Source organism: Rattus norvegicus, chromosome 20, assembly GCF_021556685.1.
Source record: "Rattus norvegicus strain SHRSP/BbbUtx chromosome 20, alternate assembly SHRSP_T2T, whole genome shotgun sequence".
NCBI lineage: Eukaryota > Metazoa > Chordata > Mammalia > Rodentia > Muridae > Rattus > Rattus norvegicus.
In genome coordinates this window covers 27,043,376-27,065,730 of record NC_141553.1, presented here as the reverse complement: position 1 = coordinate 27,065,730, position 22,355 = coordinate 27,043,376, and the positions used below count along the sequence as shown (strand labels likewise).

Genomic DNA, 22,355 nt, shown 5'->3' with positions numbered 1-22,355 from the left:
AGGCCCTAGCTGTCCATACGGAACGCCGGGCGGGTAGACGTCACCCTCCAGCCAGTCCCGAGCAGCGGCGGGCAGGCAGCGAATCGGAGGCCGGCATTCCAGGCGCGACAAGTCGAACTCCGACGCTGGGATCCGGCGGCCAGCGGAGCTGCGGCTATTTTTCAGCAAGCCTAGCCAGGCGTGGCTCCCGGCCTTTCCACCCGGACTCTGCGCGTGCGCCCGCCCAGCAGCCGGCGGCCGCGGTGTCCGCTGCAGCCAACCACCAGGGTGTAGCGCTGATGCATGGGCAGCAAAGCGGGCCACGATGACAGATTACGGCGAGGAACAACGCAACGAGTTGGAGGCTCTGGAGTCCATCTACCCCGACTCCTTCACAGGTGACTTTGGCGGCCGCCCGCCCTGGGGCGGAGATCGGGGCCCCGCGGCCCTAACTCTCGCTCTTCAGTTTCCAGGACCAGCCTGCTCCCTTCCCCACTGTCTTGAAATCCGAAGGTCTGGGTGGCTCGGCGGAGGCCATGAAATTGATCCCGACCGCCTTGGTTTCGCGTAACCGCAACCATCCGAGATTCACTGACGCACGCGGAGGGAAACTCTGGCTGTGCGAAGAATCTCTCCAGAGCCGCTGAATGTCCCCCTCATCCCCTCCTGTTTTAAGCCCTGGTGAAGTAGCAGCTGTTTTTCCTGCGGTGATGTTTGAGATGCTGACTTTTGACATCACACCCGGGTTTGTCTTTTATTTTAAGTATAAGAGTGATCAGGTATTCTGTAGAATGCCTGATGCAGGGATGTGGCCGCCGTGGATCTGAGGTATCTTAGACATCGTCGCGGTTCTGGAGGCCCAGGGAAGGCAAGTGGCTTCCGCGCTGCCTCCGGACAGAAGTACCCAGTTCCTACACCATGCAGACTTGGGTTGGGGGTTCAGCCTCTGCTCAGATGGGGCTAAGGGAAAACATCCGTCAGGAAGTTCATTAGTAGAATCCTTCCATGTGAGTCAGTTTCAGTGCTTTTTGTTTTTTTTTTTGTTTTTTCTTAAGTTAGGGAAGCACTCATGGTAAAGTCAGTATGAATGCGTAGGCTGGGGATTGGCGGGGATTTACATTCCACAGCCCTTCCTCTAAGTGTTGTCAGTTACAACCTAAGGCATATTGCTTTAACTCCTAAACTCCAAAGCATTCCTCTCATTGCTTAGCCTAGTTTTAATTTTTGGCTTCACTTTTGACCACCTGCTTGCAATGGTAGCAAATCTTGTTCTGCTTTGCCAACAGGCAGATGTCTCTCAGCTACTCCTGTGTAGCTCCAGTCGTGTTCGTGTTCTCTCGCACCAGCAATCCAGCTGTGCTACGGATGTTAAGGGGATGAGCGAAGAGGGGTTTGAGAGTGTCTGGCGTCTGGCTCCCTTCTCTATCCATGCTTATATTTCAATGTCAAACTGAAATAGAGCGCTAGCGTCAGTTTTCCGATATGGTCTGAATCACAATGCTGAGACCTTTCTAGTACGTTAGAAATAAAATAGACATGAAACTTTGTAGGCAGAAGCAAAAAATGCATGAGGCATACAATATTTTTAACTTGTCCTTCTTGTTAGGGTGTCTTACAACGGTGACATTTTTAGGTCTTAAAGTAGTATTGTGTGGAATTTTATTAGGTCCCAGTAGTGGTAGTATATGAAATTTTTGTCAGATGTACAAGTGCATGAGGAGCCTGAGACAGGACAACAAATGATGACTTATGACTATTTTGATGCACCCAACCATTCTTCAGCAAACTCTTGAGCCTTCTTCTAATTCCCTTTTGCATCTGTACACATTTTTGCAATAAATAAAACATTTTGTGTAATTGTTCTTAAGGGATTTTGCATTGCTCTTGGTCATTTTTTTAGTGAAATCTTTTAGGGAAAAGGTAGGACTTTTAAATAAAATATTTCTGTGTTTGAGCTCGGAAATTCTGAGGGTTTCTAAGGTTTGCAGTTTTATGGCCAGTTGTATTTATGTTTCCATATTTGTGCTCAGGCTTTAAAAAGTTATCCTGTGTCAGTTTGCCACGAACAGTATTTTGGCTTTATTTTGTGTTTCATTTAATACCAGATTTGGCAAATGCTAGGTCTGATGAAGGAACTGGATCTCTCAGTGCACTGCACCCTACCCCACCCCATCCTCTCCTTAGTGCATACCCTATGAACTAGGAGAGAAGCCTTTGTTAGGTCTACTGACCTTGTATGATATCAAAAAGGTACAGCTGTTGTTAGTTGCTGTTCCATTAGTGGTGACCTCGTGGTCCAGAGTTGCGCATTCTCCAGTTTCTTCCTTTTGCCTGTTCGGTAACTTGGTTGCAATGGTACCATTCTCTTACCACTTGTGCATCACTTGGCAAGGATGTGCTAAGGGAGTAGAATTTAGTTATTTCCATTTCTCTATTAGAATATCTGATAGAGGGAATGTTTTGGAAGTCCGTGGTTGACTTTTACTAGATCAAAACCAAATTCCCTTAATTCTGTCTGCTTTGCCAAGAGGACATCCTGTATGTGCTTCATCGGGCTCCTGAGTGGTAGTCATTGGCACTCAGGATGATATAGAGGAAGAGGAGAGATCATGTTGTGAAAGCAGATTTTCTTGAGAAATTCTTAAAGATTAACTCCCTAACAAGCAAAGGGACTCATATAGTAGGAGCTTCATTTGTATAGCCCATTGGCATAGCTTTTTTTTTTTTCTGGAGCTGGGGACCAAACCCAGGGCCTTGCGTTTGCTAGGCGAGCCCTCTACCACTGAGCTAAGTCCCCAACCCCCTTGGCATAGCTTTTAAACATCACCTTCGTTATCTGCTTGCAACAAAATCCTTAATTACATTTATTTCATTCTCTTCTCTGTATCACCTAGCATCTCCCCTGATTTCTTATTAATTCAGTCCATCACCACTAGAAACCTACTGCTTTTCTCAAAAGTACTTTGATTCTAGACTGGAGAGAGGGTTGCTTAGGGGTTTAGGTTTAGGACATGTTGCTTCATCTAGGGACCTCTATCAGCTACCCCATATCTGCCTCAAACTCCAGCTCCTGAGGATCCAACACCCTCTTCTGGTCTCTGCAGGCTTCTTCACACCCAGGGAACGAACATAGACAGACAGACAGACAGACAGACACACACACACACACACACACACACTAAACTTTAGAAATATTGTGATCTTTTTACAGTGGTGGAAGTCTGACACCTGTGGTTTATCCTAGTCCATAGCAGTGCATTAGAACAAGCAGTGGTGAGATTACATCAGAATTGGGAATCCACCATGTGTGGTGGTACATGCCTATCCTCCAAGCACTGGAAGCCTGAGTCAGGAGAATGGAAAATTCCACACCAATATGGATTATATGGTGAAAACTCATCTTAAAGAACAAAACAAAATTTAGGGGTTAGTAATATTTGCAAATACAATTACCCACCCACCCCCTCTCCCCACCCCAGTCCCAACCCCTCACCCCCCACCCCAGTTTTCTGAGACAGGGTTTCTCTGTGTAGTCTTGGCTAAGTTGGAACTCACTGTGTAGTGAGTCTCAAACTGCTGGTCTCAAAGTCCTAGAGATCCTTCTGCCTCTGGCTCCCAGGTGCTGTGATTAAAGGCATGTACCACTACCTGGATAACATTAGGCTTTAAAAGTAAAGTAAAAGTTTATTTGTATTGTATATGAAAGTCTTCTGGCAGCACCTATTCAAGAGTGTTCCTTCAGGAAGGGGCTTCTGACTTTAGTTCTTGATTATCTTTAATGCCTCACCATCTTGGTCAAGGAGCAGCAGCAGCAACAGCAGCAGCAGCAGCAGCTCGTAGGATAAATAAAGGATTGAAGGAGGAGGAGGGGGAGCTATCAGTTTTTTAAAAGGAGATTTTCTGGTAACTGTTAGAAAGTATATCTGTTTTCACTTTGTAAGAACTTATCCCATGTATAGAGTTTTCTAGCATTTCTTTTTCTTAGGTGCACCCATTTTCCTTTATTTCTCCCTCTTCACTGTGGCAGGTTGGTGTGGTATCCTTTGCAAGCCTGACTTTGTTCAACTGTGTGATGGGAAGTAATGTTAATGTAAATACTTTATTATAGTTTAGTAAGCATAAGATACTACTTATTAGAAACAATGCTGTTTTAGTTGTTGATCCTTCTGTTATTCGGGCCTTACTGTTCTTTGTCTTCATTAAATCATAAAACTGGTTTTCTGCTGCAAGTGTGGACATTAGCATACCTTGGAAATGCCAGGATGACTCCTGGTTCTGGCTCTGAAGTCCTATTTTTATTTTTATTTTTATTTTTTGGTTCTAATACCCTACAGTCCTCTTGTGGTTTCTCATTGATTGGTAATTCTGCTTCGTTTGCTCCACCTTTTCTGTTGCCCAAGATTAGGCCATTTAGTCTTCTCGTTATAACCTCTCTGTGTCCTTTAGGCATCTTTATTTACCAAGTATTTATTAGCTACACAGGAAAGAACTCAGTCTATTAGGGAAGTAGGTAATATACGTTCAAGAGAGGATAGCCCAGTTGTTTTAGAAAACTGAGAGATGATGAGTTAAGTAGAACTAGGGGAACAGTCTTTCAGAGGGACATGGCACATGTAAAAGCAGGACTCTCTGAGTACAAGTGGTGACATTTCATCAACTAAGAGGTGGGATTGAGGAACTGAGAGCATTAACAAGTGAGCAGGAACCAGATGACCAAGGGCCTCCTCAGGGTTAATATGATCTAATTTGTCAGTAGGTCTTTCATGCACAAACTGTACAGTACTCATTATAGACAACCATATCAAACCCATGTTATCAGAATGACTAGGTTTTCTAGTGTTCAAACTATATAGTTCCACTGCTTTCAATAAGTAATCTTAACTCTCTGAGGGCAGATAGAGAACTGTTTTTAGTTTTTGATGTTTGTCCACCCCACCCCCTACACACCCCTTTGATGGGTTTCACATAGCTAGTTACCCTCCATTTCCCTGTGTAGCTGAGGACATCCTTGAAATTCCTGACTGTCCTACCTCAATCTCCTAAATGCTGGAATTATAGGCAGGTGCCACCAGACCTATCTGTCCTTAACTGCTTCTGAAAGCATGTAATGATGTGATACAACCTCCACTAGAAAATGGAGCAGAGATGGTGGTGGGGTGGATGGGGTAGTGGAGTTACCTCCCGCTTGAGACTTGCCCTTTGTACAATGCTTACATTTTGTTTGTTACTGTCTTCTGTGGCTGCTGCTGTCAATCTGGCAATTTTTTTCCTTCTCACTTTTTCTCCAAATTAAGGATTTCTTACAAAGCTGCTGTTGTCCCTTGTCCTTTTTCCTTCTAATGATCTTATTAATCTAATTCTAATGATTTCCTCAGTGTGGTAGCTTTAGCTATTACCAGAAGATCCAAATTGGATTCAGACCTTGTTTGGTTCTCCTGTGTCCTCATTTCTGATTGTCTACTTCACATTCCCGCAGGTTTCCCTCTGTTTAAAATATATCATGCCTGATTCCTTCTGTACTCTTTTTTGGTTTAGTGGCACCATACTCACAGCTGCAAACTCAACCTGTCATTGCCATCTTCATTTCCTGTTATTCCCATGGCTCCCATCCTAGTTCAGAACCTCATTATCCTTGCCTGATTGATTGTAGAGGTTGTCTAGTTTCCTCTGCTTACCATTCTGTGCACTGTTGCTAGATTTACAGCCTTGTGCAAAGATGCAGCTACAGCTGCTGAACATGTTACCGTCTAGGATTATACTGTCAAACATACTTTCACTAGTCCACTCACTCATATGTGCCCATCTAACAGAAAACTTTAATTCTTCTCTAAACGTTGCTTAGCTTCCCAGCCATTGTGCTCTGCCACCAGGGTATCCTAACACACATCCCCCCCTCTTGCTGCCTACTTACAAAGTGCTTTTAGCCTCATTCAAATAACATCCTTGAAATTTATCAGCAGTTAATACTTCCTTTTTTCTTTTAATGAAGCCCTGTGTGAATTATGCAGCCCTGCCACATATTGCTGAAGAGAGAGAGAGAGTGTAGGTAGCTTCTGTGTGTGTGCAACAGGGCACTGAGGCGACGAAGTATTTAACTGTTTCTGAGATGTACTTGTATATTTGAATATGACTGAAATGAAAACCTTATATCTGGGCATTCTTTTTATAGTATATAAGGTAAATTAATTGTGTTTAACCTCATAAATTTGGCTGAGTATAGTCAAGAGAATAAAACTATGGTCTTGGTATTGGATTTAAAGGATTTTTACTTAACTGCATACACGGCACAAGTACAATGTGGTGCTCAGTATGACTGTGTTTGTTAGACTAATTAATAGTCTTCTGGAGTCCTTGTTGGGTGGTATGTTGTTGGGTTAAAGCTCTGCTTTCTATGATCATGATATTTACATTTCATGATATGTTAATGCTAAGGAAGAGGAATGAAACCTATCTAATGTATTGTGATACCTAAAATCGGTAAGAACAACCTGTCTGGGAGCATATAACAAGCTTTTAGTGCCTTTTCAGCATTAGGTATATTATCTGAGACTGATGTACAGTTTGAGTTCAGGGAGAGTGTTTCATTGTTTGGGCAAACTGCTTTTGAATGATTGTAGATGTTCATCATGGCGTTTTAAACTCGAGGCACAATGATGGCCTCTGTTTTAAAACCTTTACTGATAATAATGTCTGTGGTAGTTTGAGGAAGGCCTGGATACTTTAAAGCCATGCAGTCTCCCTGGTGACTTGAGTCATCTGTGCTCTCCCAGAGTTCACATAGCTGCTGCCAACTGTGAGAGGTCACTATTTCCCAGCCTTGGCATAAAGCTTAGGCACCAGAGCCACCCGTGCAGCTAGGAGCTTCCTGGTTTATTTCTCACTTGATTTTTAATATTAATTTTCTTTGTTATTTTTTTCATCTTTGTCCATTAGTTTAGTCCATTAAGCCAGTATTTGCTGACTTTGCAGTACCCACAGGGCCCTGGTATGGGTTTCTCACAGTGTTTTCTATATTCTTGTGTAGGAGTAGATCATCAACAGATGTTATTAGACATGCTCTAAAATGATCTTGGCAGCTTCCTTATTTGTGTAAATGTTACTTATAGGTCTTGCTTAGTGAGTGTTTAATAATTCGATGTTCAGATTCATAGTCATATTCTTTATAATTGTGTGGAAGGTGGCTCAGTCTCTGGGAAAGATTAGATTTGACTCCACTTAAGCCTGTAGAATAAACAAGATAACCCATTATAACATGAGTATCTGTGGGTGGTGAAAAAAACCCAGAGTTTTTGTTTACCATTATTTTCAGGAGTCTTTTGGAAGGCAAGTTCATATATAGGTAGATTTTGGAATAAAATATAAACAACCTAATATTTAATTGGTTAGAGAGTTATTTACTAAAGGTACATCTTTGCAAATTAACATTACTCTTGATTAAAAAGTGGGTTTATCATTTCAGTGTTCTGTTCATTTGTGTTGGTTGAAATGAACATACAGGTGAGGTATGAATTTCTAGTGCTGAGCAGCAATAAATCCCGGACGTGTCTGCCCTAGGACACAGTAATCTCTATGTGTATTTTCTTGCAGTGTTATCAGAAAACCCACCCAGCTTCACCATTACTGTGACATCGGAGGCTGGAGAAAATGATGAAAGTAAGTAAGATAGAATTGGTCGTGGTTTTCCTAGGCTCCTTCTGCAGTCATTGTGCAGGGCACTGCAGGTGTGGAGGCACTGTTATTGTGCATGACTGTTGTGCTTGCAGCCTGTGTTTTGTGTGAGCGTGACTCTTAGGGACAGAGGTAGTCCAGGCTCTGTAGTTGGGTACAGTCAGTATGTCTGGTATTTAAAACTGAAGCAGATGAAGGGGCTCGAGACCCCAAAAGTACAACAATGTCAAGCAACCAGAGCTTCCAGGGACTAAGCCACTACCTAAATACTATACATGGACTGACCCTGGACTCTGACCCCATAGGTAGCAATGAATATCCTAGTAAGAGCACCAGTGGAAGGGGAAGCCCTGGGTCCTGCTAAGACTGAACCCCCAGTGAACTAGACTATGGGGGGAGGGCGGCAATGGGGGGAGGGTTGGGAGGGGAACACCCATAAGGAAGGGGAGGGGGGAGGGGGATGTTTGCCCGGAAACCGGGAAAGGGAATAACACTTGAAATGTATATAAGAAATACTCAAGTTAATAAAAAAAAAAAAAAGGAAAAAAAAATAAAACTGAAGCAGATAGGTTAACAATGCAGCAGATGAAGGGAAGGTGGAGATTTTTGTTCAAAAAATGTCTAAGTGAATATTACTTTTTGATTTCTGCTATTTTCTTTGGAAGCATAAATTATTTATTGACTGATATAAACAGGCTGAATGTATACCTATCTATCTCATCCTCCAAAGTAAAACAGCTTTAAAATTAGTAAGTTAAACTAAATTTAGTAATAATATAAAGGTTATCTATTTTTGGTCTAAGTCAGTTAATATAGTAAATTAAAAGGTTCTATAAGCTGTCAGTCTCAAGTATGGTTTTCTCAGGTGGCCACACAAGTTCTTTCAAGAGGAGTCAGTCAGTTTTAGAGGAATCATTTGAAAACTTAGTTTCTTAATAATGGAAAGTGAGTTCCACGTTGAGATATTTTAAAATCTCAAGGAAAAGGATGTTAGACACAGTTATTCTTTCTGTCCTTTTATAAATAAGTATCTACAAAATTTCCATTAAATTTCCAAATAAATACTGCTCAAAGCCCCCTGAGCTCTTCAGTATCAGTTAGCTATGTGAAACCAGTATGTGTGCAGAAGGCACTGCTCCTTGAGACAGAATTTACCTTTCTTATTAAAGTTTCCAGAGATCATTCTCATATTCTGAATAGTACCTTTATTGGGAGCTAATAGCACTTCTATAAAAACAGCTGTGTTACAGTTCAGTCTTAATTTGAGGAGTGTTTTTAACTGTTTAAAACAATACCTAGATTCTGCTAGTTTTGTCTCTATCCTTTATTTTAGTGAACTGATTAGTAGAAGAGTAGACAGAGGGAGTTGATACTTAGTTTCTAGATGTGGCATTATAAATGAATATTTAGAAACTACTCTTACTAGTACTTCAGACAAATTAAAAATGAAGATATTTCATCTCATCCAGTAAATTTTCAGTGTTGATGAATAGAGAACTATGCTGTTGTTAATTTAGAACAGGAAAGCTATTCAGTCATGGAGCAGGCATGTAAGAAAATACCCTTTGTGTATTTCTACTTATGGAATATTACTGTAAGGAAAGTATTTCAACACAAGTAAATGATACTTGGGATGTTATAATAAGCATAGTTCTGTCTTAACCAGGACATGATGACATGCTTAGGGAAGCAAATTGGAATGATGTACCTGTTAGGTTTGAGATTGTAGATATGTCTATATATTTTGTTTCTTCTATCTTAGTTCCTTTTTATTTTTTATTTTTTTAAAGTTTATTATTTTATGTACATGAGTGTTTTTGGGCTTGTATGTAAGTGTACATGCCTGCTTACTGCAGAGGCTAGAAGAGGGTTCAGATCTAGAGTTTTGGATGGTTGTAAATCACTGTGTGGGTGCTAGGAATTGAACCTAGATCCTCTCTGGAAGAGTAGCTAGTGCTCTTAACTGCTGAGTCATCTCTCCAGCCCCTGGTGTGTGTGTGTGTGACTGTATCTAGACATGTGTAGAGATCAGAGGACCATCTTAGGTATTGGTCTTTGCTTTGCCTGGTCTGCAAGCTCTAGCCTGTGTCTGCCTCCTGTCTTGTCACTAAAATTCTGTGTGTGCTATATTTTACCCAGCTTTCATATGTCAAGTGTTTTATCCATGGATTATATCTCCTACCTTTCATTCTTTTTTTTTTTCTTTCTTTCTTTTTCTCGAAGCTGGGGATGGAGCCCAGGGCCTTGCGCTTGCTAGGCAAGTGCTCTACCACTGAGCTAAATCCCCAACCCCCTACCTTTCATTCTTACTTTGAGTTGGTAAATAATTATAGACATGCTCTGGTTTGGTGAATTTACATGTAGTGAAATGATTCAGTTACATGCACAGATAGCATTACGGCTATCAATACTTTTCTATAATGAATGCCTAGTATTGCTTATAGTAGAAGCAATCTTTTTTTTTTTTTTAAGCTTCTGTGTTTTTTGGCAGGTATGATAATACAAGCTTATAGTCCCAGCATTTAGCTTCTCAAAACTGCCAGTGCAAAAATGTGTCACCTAGCCACTCAGCAACATCCTGCTGGCATTTTGTATATTTAAATATGAATTCCAGGCTCCAGTTAAGTCTTCTGCCATCAGGAACTTCTGCTAGTAAAGGCTGCATGTGAGACTATGGCAATAATTTTGTTAATACTATTTTGAAGTAGGTTTTTGTTTATTTAGCCAGAATTTAAAAAAAAAAAAAGGTGGTACGTGAGTGTGTTTCATGGCCAAGAAGGAGCTTCTGTCATTCTCTGGATTTCTTTGACTCATCTCGTTGAGGTTGTTGCTTATATTAGTAATTCTTTTGTGCTACTTTTCACTGATATTACAAATATTGACTCAATAGAAACACTGATTTTTTATACTTCTAATATGTTCACATTAAACTTTTATCTTGTACCCTAGCTGTCCAGACTACTCTCAAGTTTACATACAGTGAAAAATACCCCGACGAGGCTCCCCTTTATGAAATATTCTCCCAGGAAAATCTGGAAGATAATGATGTCTCAGACATTTTAAAATTACTAGCTTTGCAGGTAAGGAAATCATTTTCCTTTATGGTACATATTTTATTGGCCTTTATTAAACGCTGGCTAGAAAATGTTTTTAAATATATGTAAATAGTACTCTGACCAATCAGAATTCATGATACATAACCACAAAGCATCTTTTTTAAAAAGACAAGATTTTTATTCTTTGAGAATTTCATACATTTGTATAATTCTCCTCCCAAGATTCCACCTCAGCATAACCTCCCCCACCTTCATGTCCTGTTCTTTCTTTTTTATTATCTTAAAGATGGGTGTAGTGGCACATGCCTTTAAGACCAGCTCTCAGGAGGCAGAGGATCTCTGAGTTTGAGGCCATTCTGGTCTGCAGAGCAAGTTCCAGGACAGCCAAGAGTACACAGAGAAACTGTCTTAAAAACAAACAAACAAAGCAGATTTATATTATTTTTAATTATGCATATGTATGTGTATGTCTCTTGTGAGCATGCTCATATGAGTGCAGGTTTTCTCAGAGGTGTCAGATCACCCTGGAGCTATGGTTACGTCAGTTGTAACTGTCTGATATAGGAACTGGGAACTGTACTTTCAACTTCTTACAGAGCAGTTTGTTTGGGTTCTTAACCCCCACTGAGCTCTCTCTCCAGCCCTTGCTTTAAATAGCTCCCTAAAACCAATTAGTGCTACCAATATGCAGTTGGCTAGGGAGCATTTACTGGAGCACAGGCTACCCACTGTTGGCAAAACCCCAAAGAACAATGACTTCTTTCCATAGAAACTGTCAACTGCTCAGAGCTCCTCAGTTATGGGTGGCCCCGTGTCCTCTCCCATCGATGCTGGAATTTTGGAAAGTTTGTTTTAGTGCAGGTTTTGCACAGCTGTCATGAGATCACAAATGTAATGGCTATATCATGTCCAGAAGACATAGAACATCTCCCTATCCTCTGGATCTTATAGTCTTCCATGATGCCCTCTGAACTTGGGGACAGAATGGGCTGATAGATATGTCCCATTTAGGGATGAAGAGTCAGCAGTCACTTATTCTCACACTTTGGACTGATAGATTCTCTCCAAGGTTGTGTATACTTTGGGGTATTGAAGTCATCCACTCTATTGTGCTGGGATTCGTATCTGATGTTACGTGTATGTTCTCTGGAAGTTCTCTTAATTATTAAAAAGTGACCATTCTTAATCTTCCTCACTAGTTTTCAGTTTGAAGTCTATATTCTCAGATTTTAGAACAACAATACTTACTTGTTCCCTAGGTCTGTGTCCTAGTCATTAAAGACAAGGGTACCTCGAACTCCCTATAGAGCCAAGAGTTTCAGGGACTTTTGTCTCCATCTCATAAATGCTGGGATTTACTACCACTGTTTCTGGCTCTATACTCAAATGTTAATGTCTACTTATCCAACTGTATGGGATAACTGAATGAGGAATCATTGTATAAACATGGAATTTAGTTGATAAAATAACTTTGTTTCTTTGGGCAGCTTATAGTTTCCTGAGAAGTGTGTTTCTCTCCTGTGTTTGCTTTTCACAGGCCGAGGAGAATCTTGGCATGGTCATGATCTTCACTCTCGTGACAGCTGTTCAAGAAAAGTTAAATGAAATAGTTGATCAGATAAAAACAAGAAGAGAGGAAGAAAAGAAGCAGAAAGAAAAGGAAGCAGAAGAAGCAGAGAAGGTATAATTTAACCTTGTTTTTTATATTCTTTTATAGGCTTAGTTGATATTTAGCTTTGATTTCTTTTCTGATATTTGTAAGTAACTTGCTTTTGGAAATCACAATAGTAAGACTAAAAGGTGAATTTTCCTAGGAATGAAATTATGGTCGAGGACATATTGATAAAGCTCACTTGTGTGAGACCAAAAAATGTAAATCCTTCTCAACAGGGTGTCTAAAAGAGCTATCAAGCCCTGTTACAGTGATATAAACAGGGCTACCTCCAAACTCTGAAGTAAAAAAGTAATTGCAGTCTTATACATTGACGTGTATTGAAAACATACTAAAACCAAGGTAACCGTGATAAATAGCTCTGGCAAGTACAGTAAGTACATTGCACATTATCTTTATTTTTTTAAGTTTTGCAAGAAGAATATTTTTAAAATTTGACTTTTCTAGAGTAAGCTGCTGAAATTAAATAGATAGCTAGCCCAGGCAGACATCAGTAGTGTCTGTCTCTGCTTCACTGTGTAGCTGTGGGTATCTAGAAGACAGTCATTTTGGTTTTGTTTACTGCCTCATTGACAGGACATCTGTGTCTTTCATTTTCTAAGAAACTGTTTCATGGCACCCCTGTTACAATTGAGAATTTCTTGAGTTGGAAGGCCAAATTTGACGCAGAACTCCTGGAAATTAAAAAGAAACGAATGAAAGAAGAAGAACAAGCAGGGAAAAATAAACTAAGTGGTGAGTATAGTGCTCTCACCCCACAGCCCACACCATTTCCTGACAGCAGATGACTGGGATAGATTTCCACAGAAAAAAATACGTCCACTCTTCACACACAGTTCATAGCTGCCATGTATGCTGTAGCTTTGTATTATATTTGGTGAGTCTGGATTTATAGTCCAGATCCTTAGAAAAGAATGTGAAGGACCAAAAGCCTTCAGGGTGATAGAATTAAACCCATACTTTTCCAGACCTTGGGAACTTAGGGTTTTTATGTTTTCTGTCTTAGTATGAATACATATCTTGATTCTATGTTACAATTCATAAATTTATCGATATTCCCAGAAATAGAGATGTTCAGATTTGTTTTCATGGGTCTTACCCTTTTAAGTGATTATAGGCGATGAAACAATGATATGCTGTTTGAATTAAGTATATTTATTTATTTATTTTTTTAGGGAAACAGTTATTTGAAACAGATCATAATCTTGACACATCTGATATCCAATTCCTGGAGGATGGTAAGATACTTTTATCTTCCTTGTAGATGTAGTATCTGTGAAAAGCAGAGTACTATTTTTATTTAGTGTGAAAATTTCCTACCAACCTGTTAAAAGCAAAATTTTGAAGGTTTAACAGTTGATCAATTTATAGGCTCAATCTAAATGTTAAATCATATAGCAGTATGTTTTTAAGTTTTCAGATGTCTTAAGCACCTCCAGGGTGGCAGTCATAGTACATAAGCCTCTTTCAGCTGGAAATTGGGACAGCATGGTTCAGGTGACTATTTTCCTCAAAAGTTTGTATCATAGATGTGAGAGAGCGGAATCCATGGTCCACTCTGGGTTTATAGAAGCCCGAGATGTGGATGTGGAACTTCCAGCATCCCCTGTGGGACAGCCAGCCCTCCTACTGTGTAGTTGCTGGAGTTTTATCCTTAGGTTTCACCCTCTTTCCTTTACCTCTAACTCCTATTATTTTTGCATCCATCATGCCCACCCACAGATGCTTACATGCTGGCCTTCCTTCCCACTATTCACACAGCAAAGAGCACCATGGGCTACTTCCTGCCTCCTGCAGCTAATGGCTGCTTGTATTTACACTGGCCCAATGCTTCTCACATCTGGCTGATGTAGCACCTTCTTTGGGTTGTACATCTCATTACCCTCTTGTCTACCCTGTCCTTTGGAATTCCCTAGACTTGGCCTCTCAAACATGTCCTGGATTATCTGCTGTTGAAGAGTAGGCACTGCTGATGTGGCCCACTGCTAATCATTCTTCTTAACCTTATAGGGGCCCTTTCTGGCACTTGACCCCTTCCTTTCTTCCTGGTGATAAGACTGGAACCCACAGCCATGTCAAATTCTCTGTCATTTTACTACACTAAGTCCTCAATGTGTTTTTTCCCCTCAAATGTATTATTACCTTCTCTAGCAGATAGGTCAAGATTCTTATTTTTATGATCTTAAAAACAAAACCCAAAGCTGGGCATGTTGGCTCACCACCTGTAATGTGTGCACTTAGAGCCTGAACAAAATTGCCTAAGTTTCAGGCTGTTCTGTTCTACACTGTGAGTTATAGGCCAGTCTGGGTTATAGAGTGAGACTGTCTCAAACAAACTAAAATCAAACAAATCAGAAATTCACTAGGATATTCTCTTCTGTTTGGCTGAGGAATTTCAGCTCCCTCATTCACCTCACTCTCTTGTTCTTTAGAAGCTTCATTCGTTTTACTTGTCCCCCTCTCTCCCTTTCTTCAATAGTGTCTCACTGTATAGCAGTAGCTGGCCTGGAAACTTGCAATGACCAGACTGGCCTTAAACTCACAGAGATCCTCCTCCCTCTCTGCATGTGAGTGCTGGGATTAGAAGCAAGCTTCAGGATGCTTGGCTTCAGTTAACTCCTGACTCCTTTCTTCTCACAGGTCAAGGTATCTCTTCATCTCTAGTAGATTTCCCAGAGACCTGTTGAGTCTACCTTGGAAATGCCTCCCAGCAATTTCCATCTCTCATTTGAAGGTTTTATTGTTTTTGCCTGGACTTACTGTAGCCGCTTAAATCATTCTTTCAATGTCTTTATCTTTTTCTCTTTAAAGATTTATTTATTTATGTGTACAAGTGTTGGACTGCATGTGACTGTGTTCACTGCATGGGTACTCCCTGAAACTGGAGTTATAGGTCTGTGAGCCACCATGTGGATGCTAGGAATTGAATCTGAGTCCTTTGGAAGAGTCCTCTTACCATCTCTCCAGCCCATGAATCTCTCTGTTTCTAGGAGCCTTGAATATTCTATAGTTTTAACCATAAAACTTTAGAATTCTTTGATAGGGGAAAAAACTACATAGTTCCATTTCAGTCTGGTCTTACCTGTGTTACTTCCAGATATTTTTCCTCAAGACTCTTGTCTTCTAATTGGAAGTATCAAGATCTTATTCTTTTTGTACGTTTTAAATACTTTTAGAATTGCTCATCCTGACCCTTGTGTTCTGTTGTTGGATTCACATGTTCCCTGAAAATATTCGAGAAGCCTTCAGTGCTTCTGACTCAACTCACTCTGTGGCCTGAACTCAGTTCATTGTCATTGTATTTCTGGTTGTGAGCCTAGCCTCTAATGGCTGAACTATCTTTCCAGCCCTATAGTATTATTTATATAGACTATAGTTTATATAGGATAGGCTCTCTATATTCTCATTAGATTGAATGTCAATAGACTAGACTCTTAGGAGGGAAGGAAGATAAACATTTGCACAGCTAGAGGAGTGCTGTGGTATCCTCCTATATCTACTTCAGGCTGTCTGCAGGGTGGGTTTGCTGAGGCAGAGCCTGGCCAGTGCTTTACACAGGGCTTAGACACTTAGAGCCTTTGCTATCTGTTGTATGTAAAGGGAATTAGGCAAGTCCCATCTGACAGTCAATTAAGTAAGAAGTTACAGCTGAGCTTAGATGATATGCATATCTGCTGGCAGTAGGTAAGCTGAGCTATGGGGCTGGTCTTAGTGATGGTCCACCAATGAGTCCTTGTTTGCAACTATAGCTTGCTACATTGTCATTAAATATTCTATGAGCTTCTTTTAAAATAGCAAGACTTTAGGCTATGACTGTGAAGATTGGAGTTGCTCTTCTGTTGTTGGAGTTTCTGCTAATCAACTTCAGAAGGATTTTCACTGGTAGCCTGGGTGTCATCACTACCTCATACCTTCCTCTCCATGCCTGAACACACACACACACACATACACACACACACTCACTCACACTCACACACACACACTCACACACACACATACAGACACACACACACATACACACACACACACACACAGACACACACACTCACAATGGTTGACTGTTTCTGGATTAAAAGGCAAGGCTGTCTTATTCTTCACAGCTGGGAACAATGTGGAGGTGGATGAGTCATTGTTCCAAGAAATGGATGATTTGGAGCTAGAAGATGGTGAGGATGATCCTGACTACAATCCTGTTGCCCCAGGGAGTGACTCCTCAGACTGATGGACTGTCCCTGTCTCCAGAGAGGCGTGACTGCCACAGCATCTGTGGCTATGCTGAGAGGGTTTGGATCTTCCTTTCATTTTTTTCTAAGAAAAAACAAATTTTTCAGGAGAATATTCTTCTGATAGCTTTCATCATTGAACTTAATAAACTGCCCATAAAATTTCCAATATAAAATGTTTACTTCCTCTCATTTATGAACAACTTAGATATTTTATCTTTAGTTTGGAGAGAGCTCCCACCTGTATCACTGATGTAGGCTGCTGTTGTAGATGCATGGCTTTACAAATAAGGAATTGGTGTGACTCAGGATTTCTATACTGGAGTCAGTGGTTATTTTGGATCCCAAGTGTCTTACAAGAAGCATAAGTGAGTAGAACAGTAACCAACCTGGACTCCTAGTGCCTGGCACACTAATTTTGAGTTTTAACAAAATTAGAAGCTCAAATATTATGTAGGGAGGAATAAAATAGACTTTATTACAGTGGTGGCAATATTTGAATCTGGATTTGAGGATTTTGAGGTATGCATTCCTGGGCCTTTGTGGGTTAGAGACAGAAACAGTAGATCCCAACCTGATTTTAAAACAGTTCAGTCTCATTACAGCAGTTATAGAGATATTCTGACTGAGCCACTGGCCTGTCGGTTTGTCTTACCTGCCTGGGTTAGTCGTTTTCCTGCCAGTTAACCAGTCCAAAGACTCTTTTGGGACTGTTAGAAGAGAAATATGTCTAGATACATGCAGATGGGGTGCCCTCTTCATAGTAAATTGAGATGGTTGGTTGGGACATTAGGTAGGTGAGCCAGGCTGTCAGTCATAACAGTTTCAGAAGGTCGACATGACCCTGGTGAAAATCACTTGTGCTGTTCAAGTACCTACCTTCAGTCAAAAATGTCTGTCACATACCCACAAATGCAGTTTTAACCTCACAGTTGCTTTTGGAATGAGACTTATGATTAAAATCAAAATATTTAAAATAAAACTATCATGCTGGGAGTTGGTGGTGTTCAACTTTACTCCTACCACTTGGGAGTCAGAGGCAGGAGGATCTCTGAGTTTGAAGTCAACCTGGACTACAGAGCGAGTTCCAGGGCAGCCAGTGCTACACAGAGAAACCCTGTCTTGAAAAAACAAACAAACAAACAAACCAAAACCAAGAAAAATTATCATTATGGACTTTAGTACATTTCGAAGATTTTTTTTTAGTTGGTCTTGATGCCAGGTGGCAGCAATAATTTTCAGTTTTTCTATGCCAAAAGTTTATGCTATGTGAGCTTTTATTTTCCATAAAAGGGGCTTTTGGAAGCTAATCAGTAGATAGGGAAGAAGCTGTTCAGTTGGGGTAACAAAGCATGGAGAAACAATGTGCCATGGTCAGGTCTTTGACCCAAATGCCAAGGAGTCCCTCTTCATGCAATTTACAAGATTGTTAGGTATTTTGATATTGTAGTGGGTTTCTACCTTGGTCGTTCTAGACTGTAAGGGAAAGCAATAATAAAAAGGCATCCTGTTTAGTTCTATTGACACTTCAAGAGTTGTCATGGGAGTATAAATCCAGTTGAATTCATAATCTGGGAGTAAGCCATGACTCCACTGGTGCAGCAGCCTGACCGGTGGCATTGGAGACGATGTGTATGCATTTGAATGTGTGCTTGTTTTATTTTTTTTGTTTGTTTTTTCTATTTGTGCCCAGACATATAAAAATATTAGTAGGATTAAAAAGGGAAATGTCATCTTGCTGGATCCTGTGGCACAGGAGCACTGGGTAGGGGATGTTAAATTATGGGAAGAATGGGAATTCTCAGGAAAGTTCACACCAGACTTCTCTTTATACCCACCCTCTTGAATAAGTCTTCATCGTCTTGTCCCTTCATGCTCTTTTTGCCAGCAAGGATTCTTAGGGGCAAGTTGAGGAAGTGCTAGCAGGCGACATGTAAAGGGTTAGTTGAATATTGGTCAGTTGGGTTCAGACTAAAAGGAAGGGCCAGTGTCATCTCATTGAAAAGAGTTCACTACTCTTCACAAACCGTGTATCTAGAATATGTGTAAGCTGCCAAAGATGAACTCTTAGATTCCAGAAGAAAGATGTCTATGGGTTATTAACATGAGCATATTACCCATGGTTGGTGCCACAGGCTTCAAATATGGGGAGATGAGCTATTTGGTTTTTTTTGTGTGTCAGGTAGGAAGACAAGGCGGGATTATGTGTCAAGATGATCACCTGCTTTACATTGAAGGAATGATCAGTGGTAGGTGAAGCCCTCAGAATCTGTGGCACATGAACTGTGTGCACAGGCAGGTGACATTAGCTTGTCATGCAGTGTGCTCACAGGTGGTGAGTGGCATAACCACTGTCCAGGCTGCAGACTCACATGCTGCCAAGAAGATAATAAGTTGTCAGACTGCTGCTGTTTAGGTGAAAATTCATGTGACATGTTTGTCAGTTTACTTGTATCAAAGGATGGCTAAAGGATTGTTTTAATTGTTAAGAGACTTGTCAAAGGACTTTTTATTTTTATTATCAGAGAAAAATGACCCATGTGATTTTCATTTTATATCTCGAGCTAATTTTGCATTCTCTAGTGAGAATGACTGAATCGCCATCCAATTCTTATCCTTAATCCAACCTTAGGCAATTGCATAGACATTGTAGATTTGCAGCTTAAGACACACACATTTGTGTTCCAGTTGCTTACTGGGAACAGTCACTTAAAAGTTCCATTTAGTAAACACTGGACAGCTGCTATATGCCATTTGTGCAGTGTGGTAGTGTTACTGTTTTAAACTCCTTCCATGAAGAGAAATAATGCAGCTCAGACCGGAGTTTTACTGTTGTGACTAGAACCTTATGTACTTTTAGCCACCACAACAAATATGCCTAATAATATGTGAAATTTTCAGCTGGTCACTCAACAGGCCAACCCATTAGCACTGTCCATGGTCCTGAGCCACAATTTAAAATTGTGTTTAAGTATGTGATCTGGGTAAACATTTCAGGAATATGGAATCAAACGAGAAGATAGGATGCAGTAGGTAGAAAAACGAGGTAGAGGGAGTAAGAGAGACAGACTGACAAATACATGAAAAGCATGACCTTGCAAAGAAAGCAAGTTAATAGAAGGCAGCCAGAACTGGGGAGAGAGGTGTTCCTGGGCATTTCTTTATGTTACTGTTCTTGATGTTGTCTCTTTGCACAAAGAAAGAGAACATTTGCCTTGGAAAGCCTTTTAGTGGGAGCATCTTGCTATTGACTTTTAGACAACACACGGTGCACAGTGGAATTCATTACACAGCAGAACAGCCTTGAACTTTTATAGTTCTTTTTTTTTCTCTTAAAAATGATTAAGGATTAAGCTGAACATTGTTGGCATATGCCTTGAATCCCAGAACTCAGGATGCAGAAGCAGGTGAATCTTTGTGTTTGAGGCCAACCTGGTCAACAGAACAAGTTTCAGAACAGCCAGAGCTACACAGAGAAACCTTGTCTCGGGGAAAAAGGTGAAGGATAAAATTACAAAGAAGAGCTTTGAAACTTCTTCATGCTAGGCTAGCACACTGAAACTGTCTAGACTTACTAGCCACAGCAGAATCAGTGACAGGAATATGGGAAGGGATCAGTGATGGCTCCATAGTTTTTGCCTTTCAGTCAAAGTCACTTGCTGTTATCAGCCGATATTATGGAGCTCTGTTGATTGCAAATCTCCGAGCTCTTGTTTTTTATGGGAAGGTTAGGACTTTTATTTTTTTTACCATTGGTACTCGATTGATTATGAACCTGTGCACTTTGAACCTGGCCTTTGGAAACTAAGCATGAAGGAAGAACAAGATAGTGAAGATTTGATTCTTAATTTTGATTCTTTTTACTCACCAGTGATATCTGATAAATTTCTTCACATAAATATGCATGATCCAATTGTTAAGACTGGGAAGATATTACAGTGAGTAAAATACCCTTTCTCATAATCACGAAGCCTGAGTTGTATACATAGGATTCTGGTGAAGCCAGACATGGTAGTACATGTCTATAACCTCAGTGTTCCTATAGAGATGGGAGTTAGAGGTAGGAGAATCCCTGAAGACTGTGGTCCACCCACCTTTGTGTATGTAGTGCTGAACAAGAGACTATCTCAGTGTCGAAGGTGATGGCTAACATCTACCTATAGTTATCCTCTGACTCCAACACATGTGCTGTGGTGTGTATGTGCCCGGTGAATATGCACATATGTCTACATATTATACAATAGAAAGTTTTTTTTTCTTCTTTTGGACAGGGTTTCTCTATGTAGCCCTGACTGTCCTTGAACTTGTTCTATAGACCAGGCCGGCCTTAAACTCACAGAGATTCATCTTCCTCTGCCTCCTGACTGCTGGGATTAAAGGTGTGCTACTACCGCCTGGCTATGCAGACATTTTAAAAAAGAAAATATATGGTTGTTTCAAATGGTGCGAATTGGACTAACAGCCTTTGGTGTTGGAGTGACTGCCATGGGAGTGTGAAGTTACTGAATGTCTGAGTCTTAGTTTCCTGGTCTGTAAGGGTAAGGTAATAAGTAGTTCATTTTTCAAAAAATAAAGCTGAAGGTTGTAAACAAGGCTCAGTGGTCAAGAACTCTTGTTTGCTCTTCTAGAGGACCCAAGTTCTGTTTCCATCATCCACTTGGAGCAGCTCACCTGTAACTCCAGGAGTCTGGTACCTTCTTCTGACCATTTTAGGCCCTGCACTTACCCTCATATTTACACATTTACAGACTTCAAAAGAAAAACTGGTCAGTTGCCTTAAGATTGGTATTTAGTAGTGAGAACTTTCATGGGTTTTTAATCTATAAACCATTCCGATTCTACCATAATACATTGCCATAAGAAGTAAGTATACACTGTCTGCCATTTGCCATTATTACATCAGAAACATAAACCAGGCAAACACTGAAAGATTGCTGAGCAGAGTGGGCTGTACTCTTTCTTACACTACTCTTGCCCTTTATCCCTGTTTGGAGCAGCAGTAATTTGGAATAATTCTGAGGAGCAGACTAGAGATATCCCGAGTATCCTATTGATTGTTACCTGTGGCCTCTGTCTCAGTTGCTTCTCCCTTGCTCAGTTGTGCTTCATTTACTCTCTCACAGATGTTTGCTCCCTAAAATATTCCCCAGTCTGCTTCCTGGGGAAACCCAACCTAAAACACCTAACTGTGACCTAAAGCAGGCTCCTGAAGGATGACCTAAAGCACTCTCCAGCTAGGATGTCACTCCCTCTCTGGTGGAGTAGGTCTGCTCTTTTCAGTGTTGCTCAGTTTCAGAGGTCTGCATGCTTACTTCGTGCGTTGTCTTCTGTCTGCAACTAAGATTGGTTCTGGTATCTTCTGCTGTTGCCATCGCTGGTAGTTCAGCGGCCTTAATGCTTACTGCAGTGTCAGATGTTTCTGCCTTCATGGCTGTCACAGAACTTGTCATCTACAACTACAACTGTTGGGGTTACCCTAATACCATTACCATTATTAATAGTGGCTTTAACTAGTATTTGTAACATCGGTTTAGTCAACATATCTTTACTTTTACCTGACTCTTAATCCAGTAATAATTCCTGTGGTCCAGGATGATATGTGGTCCAGTGGATAGCCTGATGGACAAAGAGAGCCTGCAGCTACAAGATCTAGGGAGGTATCTTCTTCACCAAAGCCAACCAAGTTAATTCTTGGATTGGAAAAGGTAAGAAGAATAAGAGTTGGGCAGTCAGTCTCATATTATAGCAGCAAGAACT

The 22,355-nt window shown here is 40.7% G+C and overlaps 1 protein-coding gene across 2 annotated transcripts; it reads left to right on the top strand.

Annotated features, from left to right (window-relative positions):
• The first annotated feature begins 173 nt into the window (after positions 1-173).
• Positions 174-16,774, top strand: Rwdd1 (RWD domain containing 1). Of its 2 annotated transcripts, none has more exon segments than NM_147146.2 (7): positions 174-377; positions 7,567-7,632; positions 10,597-10,727; positions 12,241-12,384; positions 12,978-13,110; positions 13,551-13,613; positions 16,476-16,766. In NM_147146.2, coding segments are annotated over 7 exon segments (732 nt in total). In that variant the 5' UTR covers positions 174-304; the 3' UTR covers positions 16,598-16,766.
• The last annotated feature ends 5,581 nt before the right edge of the window (positions 16,775-22,355 follow it).

Bases quoted from the DNA above. Each gene is read 5' to 3' on its own strand.
- Rwdd1 (XM_087596976.1), top strand. From the start codon at position 12,259: ATGGTCATGATCTTCACTCTCGTGACAGCTGTTCAAGAAAAGTTAAAT. The intron at 12,385-12,977 runs GTATAATTTAAC...TCATTTTCTAAG, and splicing joins AAGCAGAAGAAGCAGAGAAG to AAACTGTTTCATGGCACCCC. The intron at 13,111-13,550 runs GTGAGTATAGTG...TTATTTTTTTAG, and splicing joins AGGGAAAAATAAACTAAGTG to GGAAACAGTTATTTGAAACA.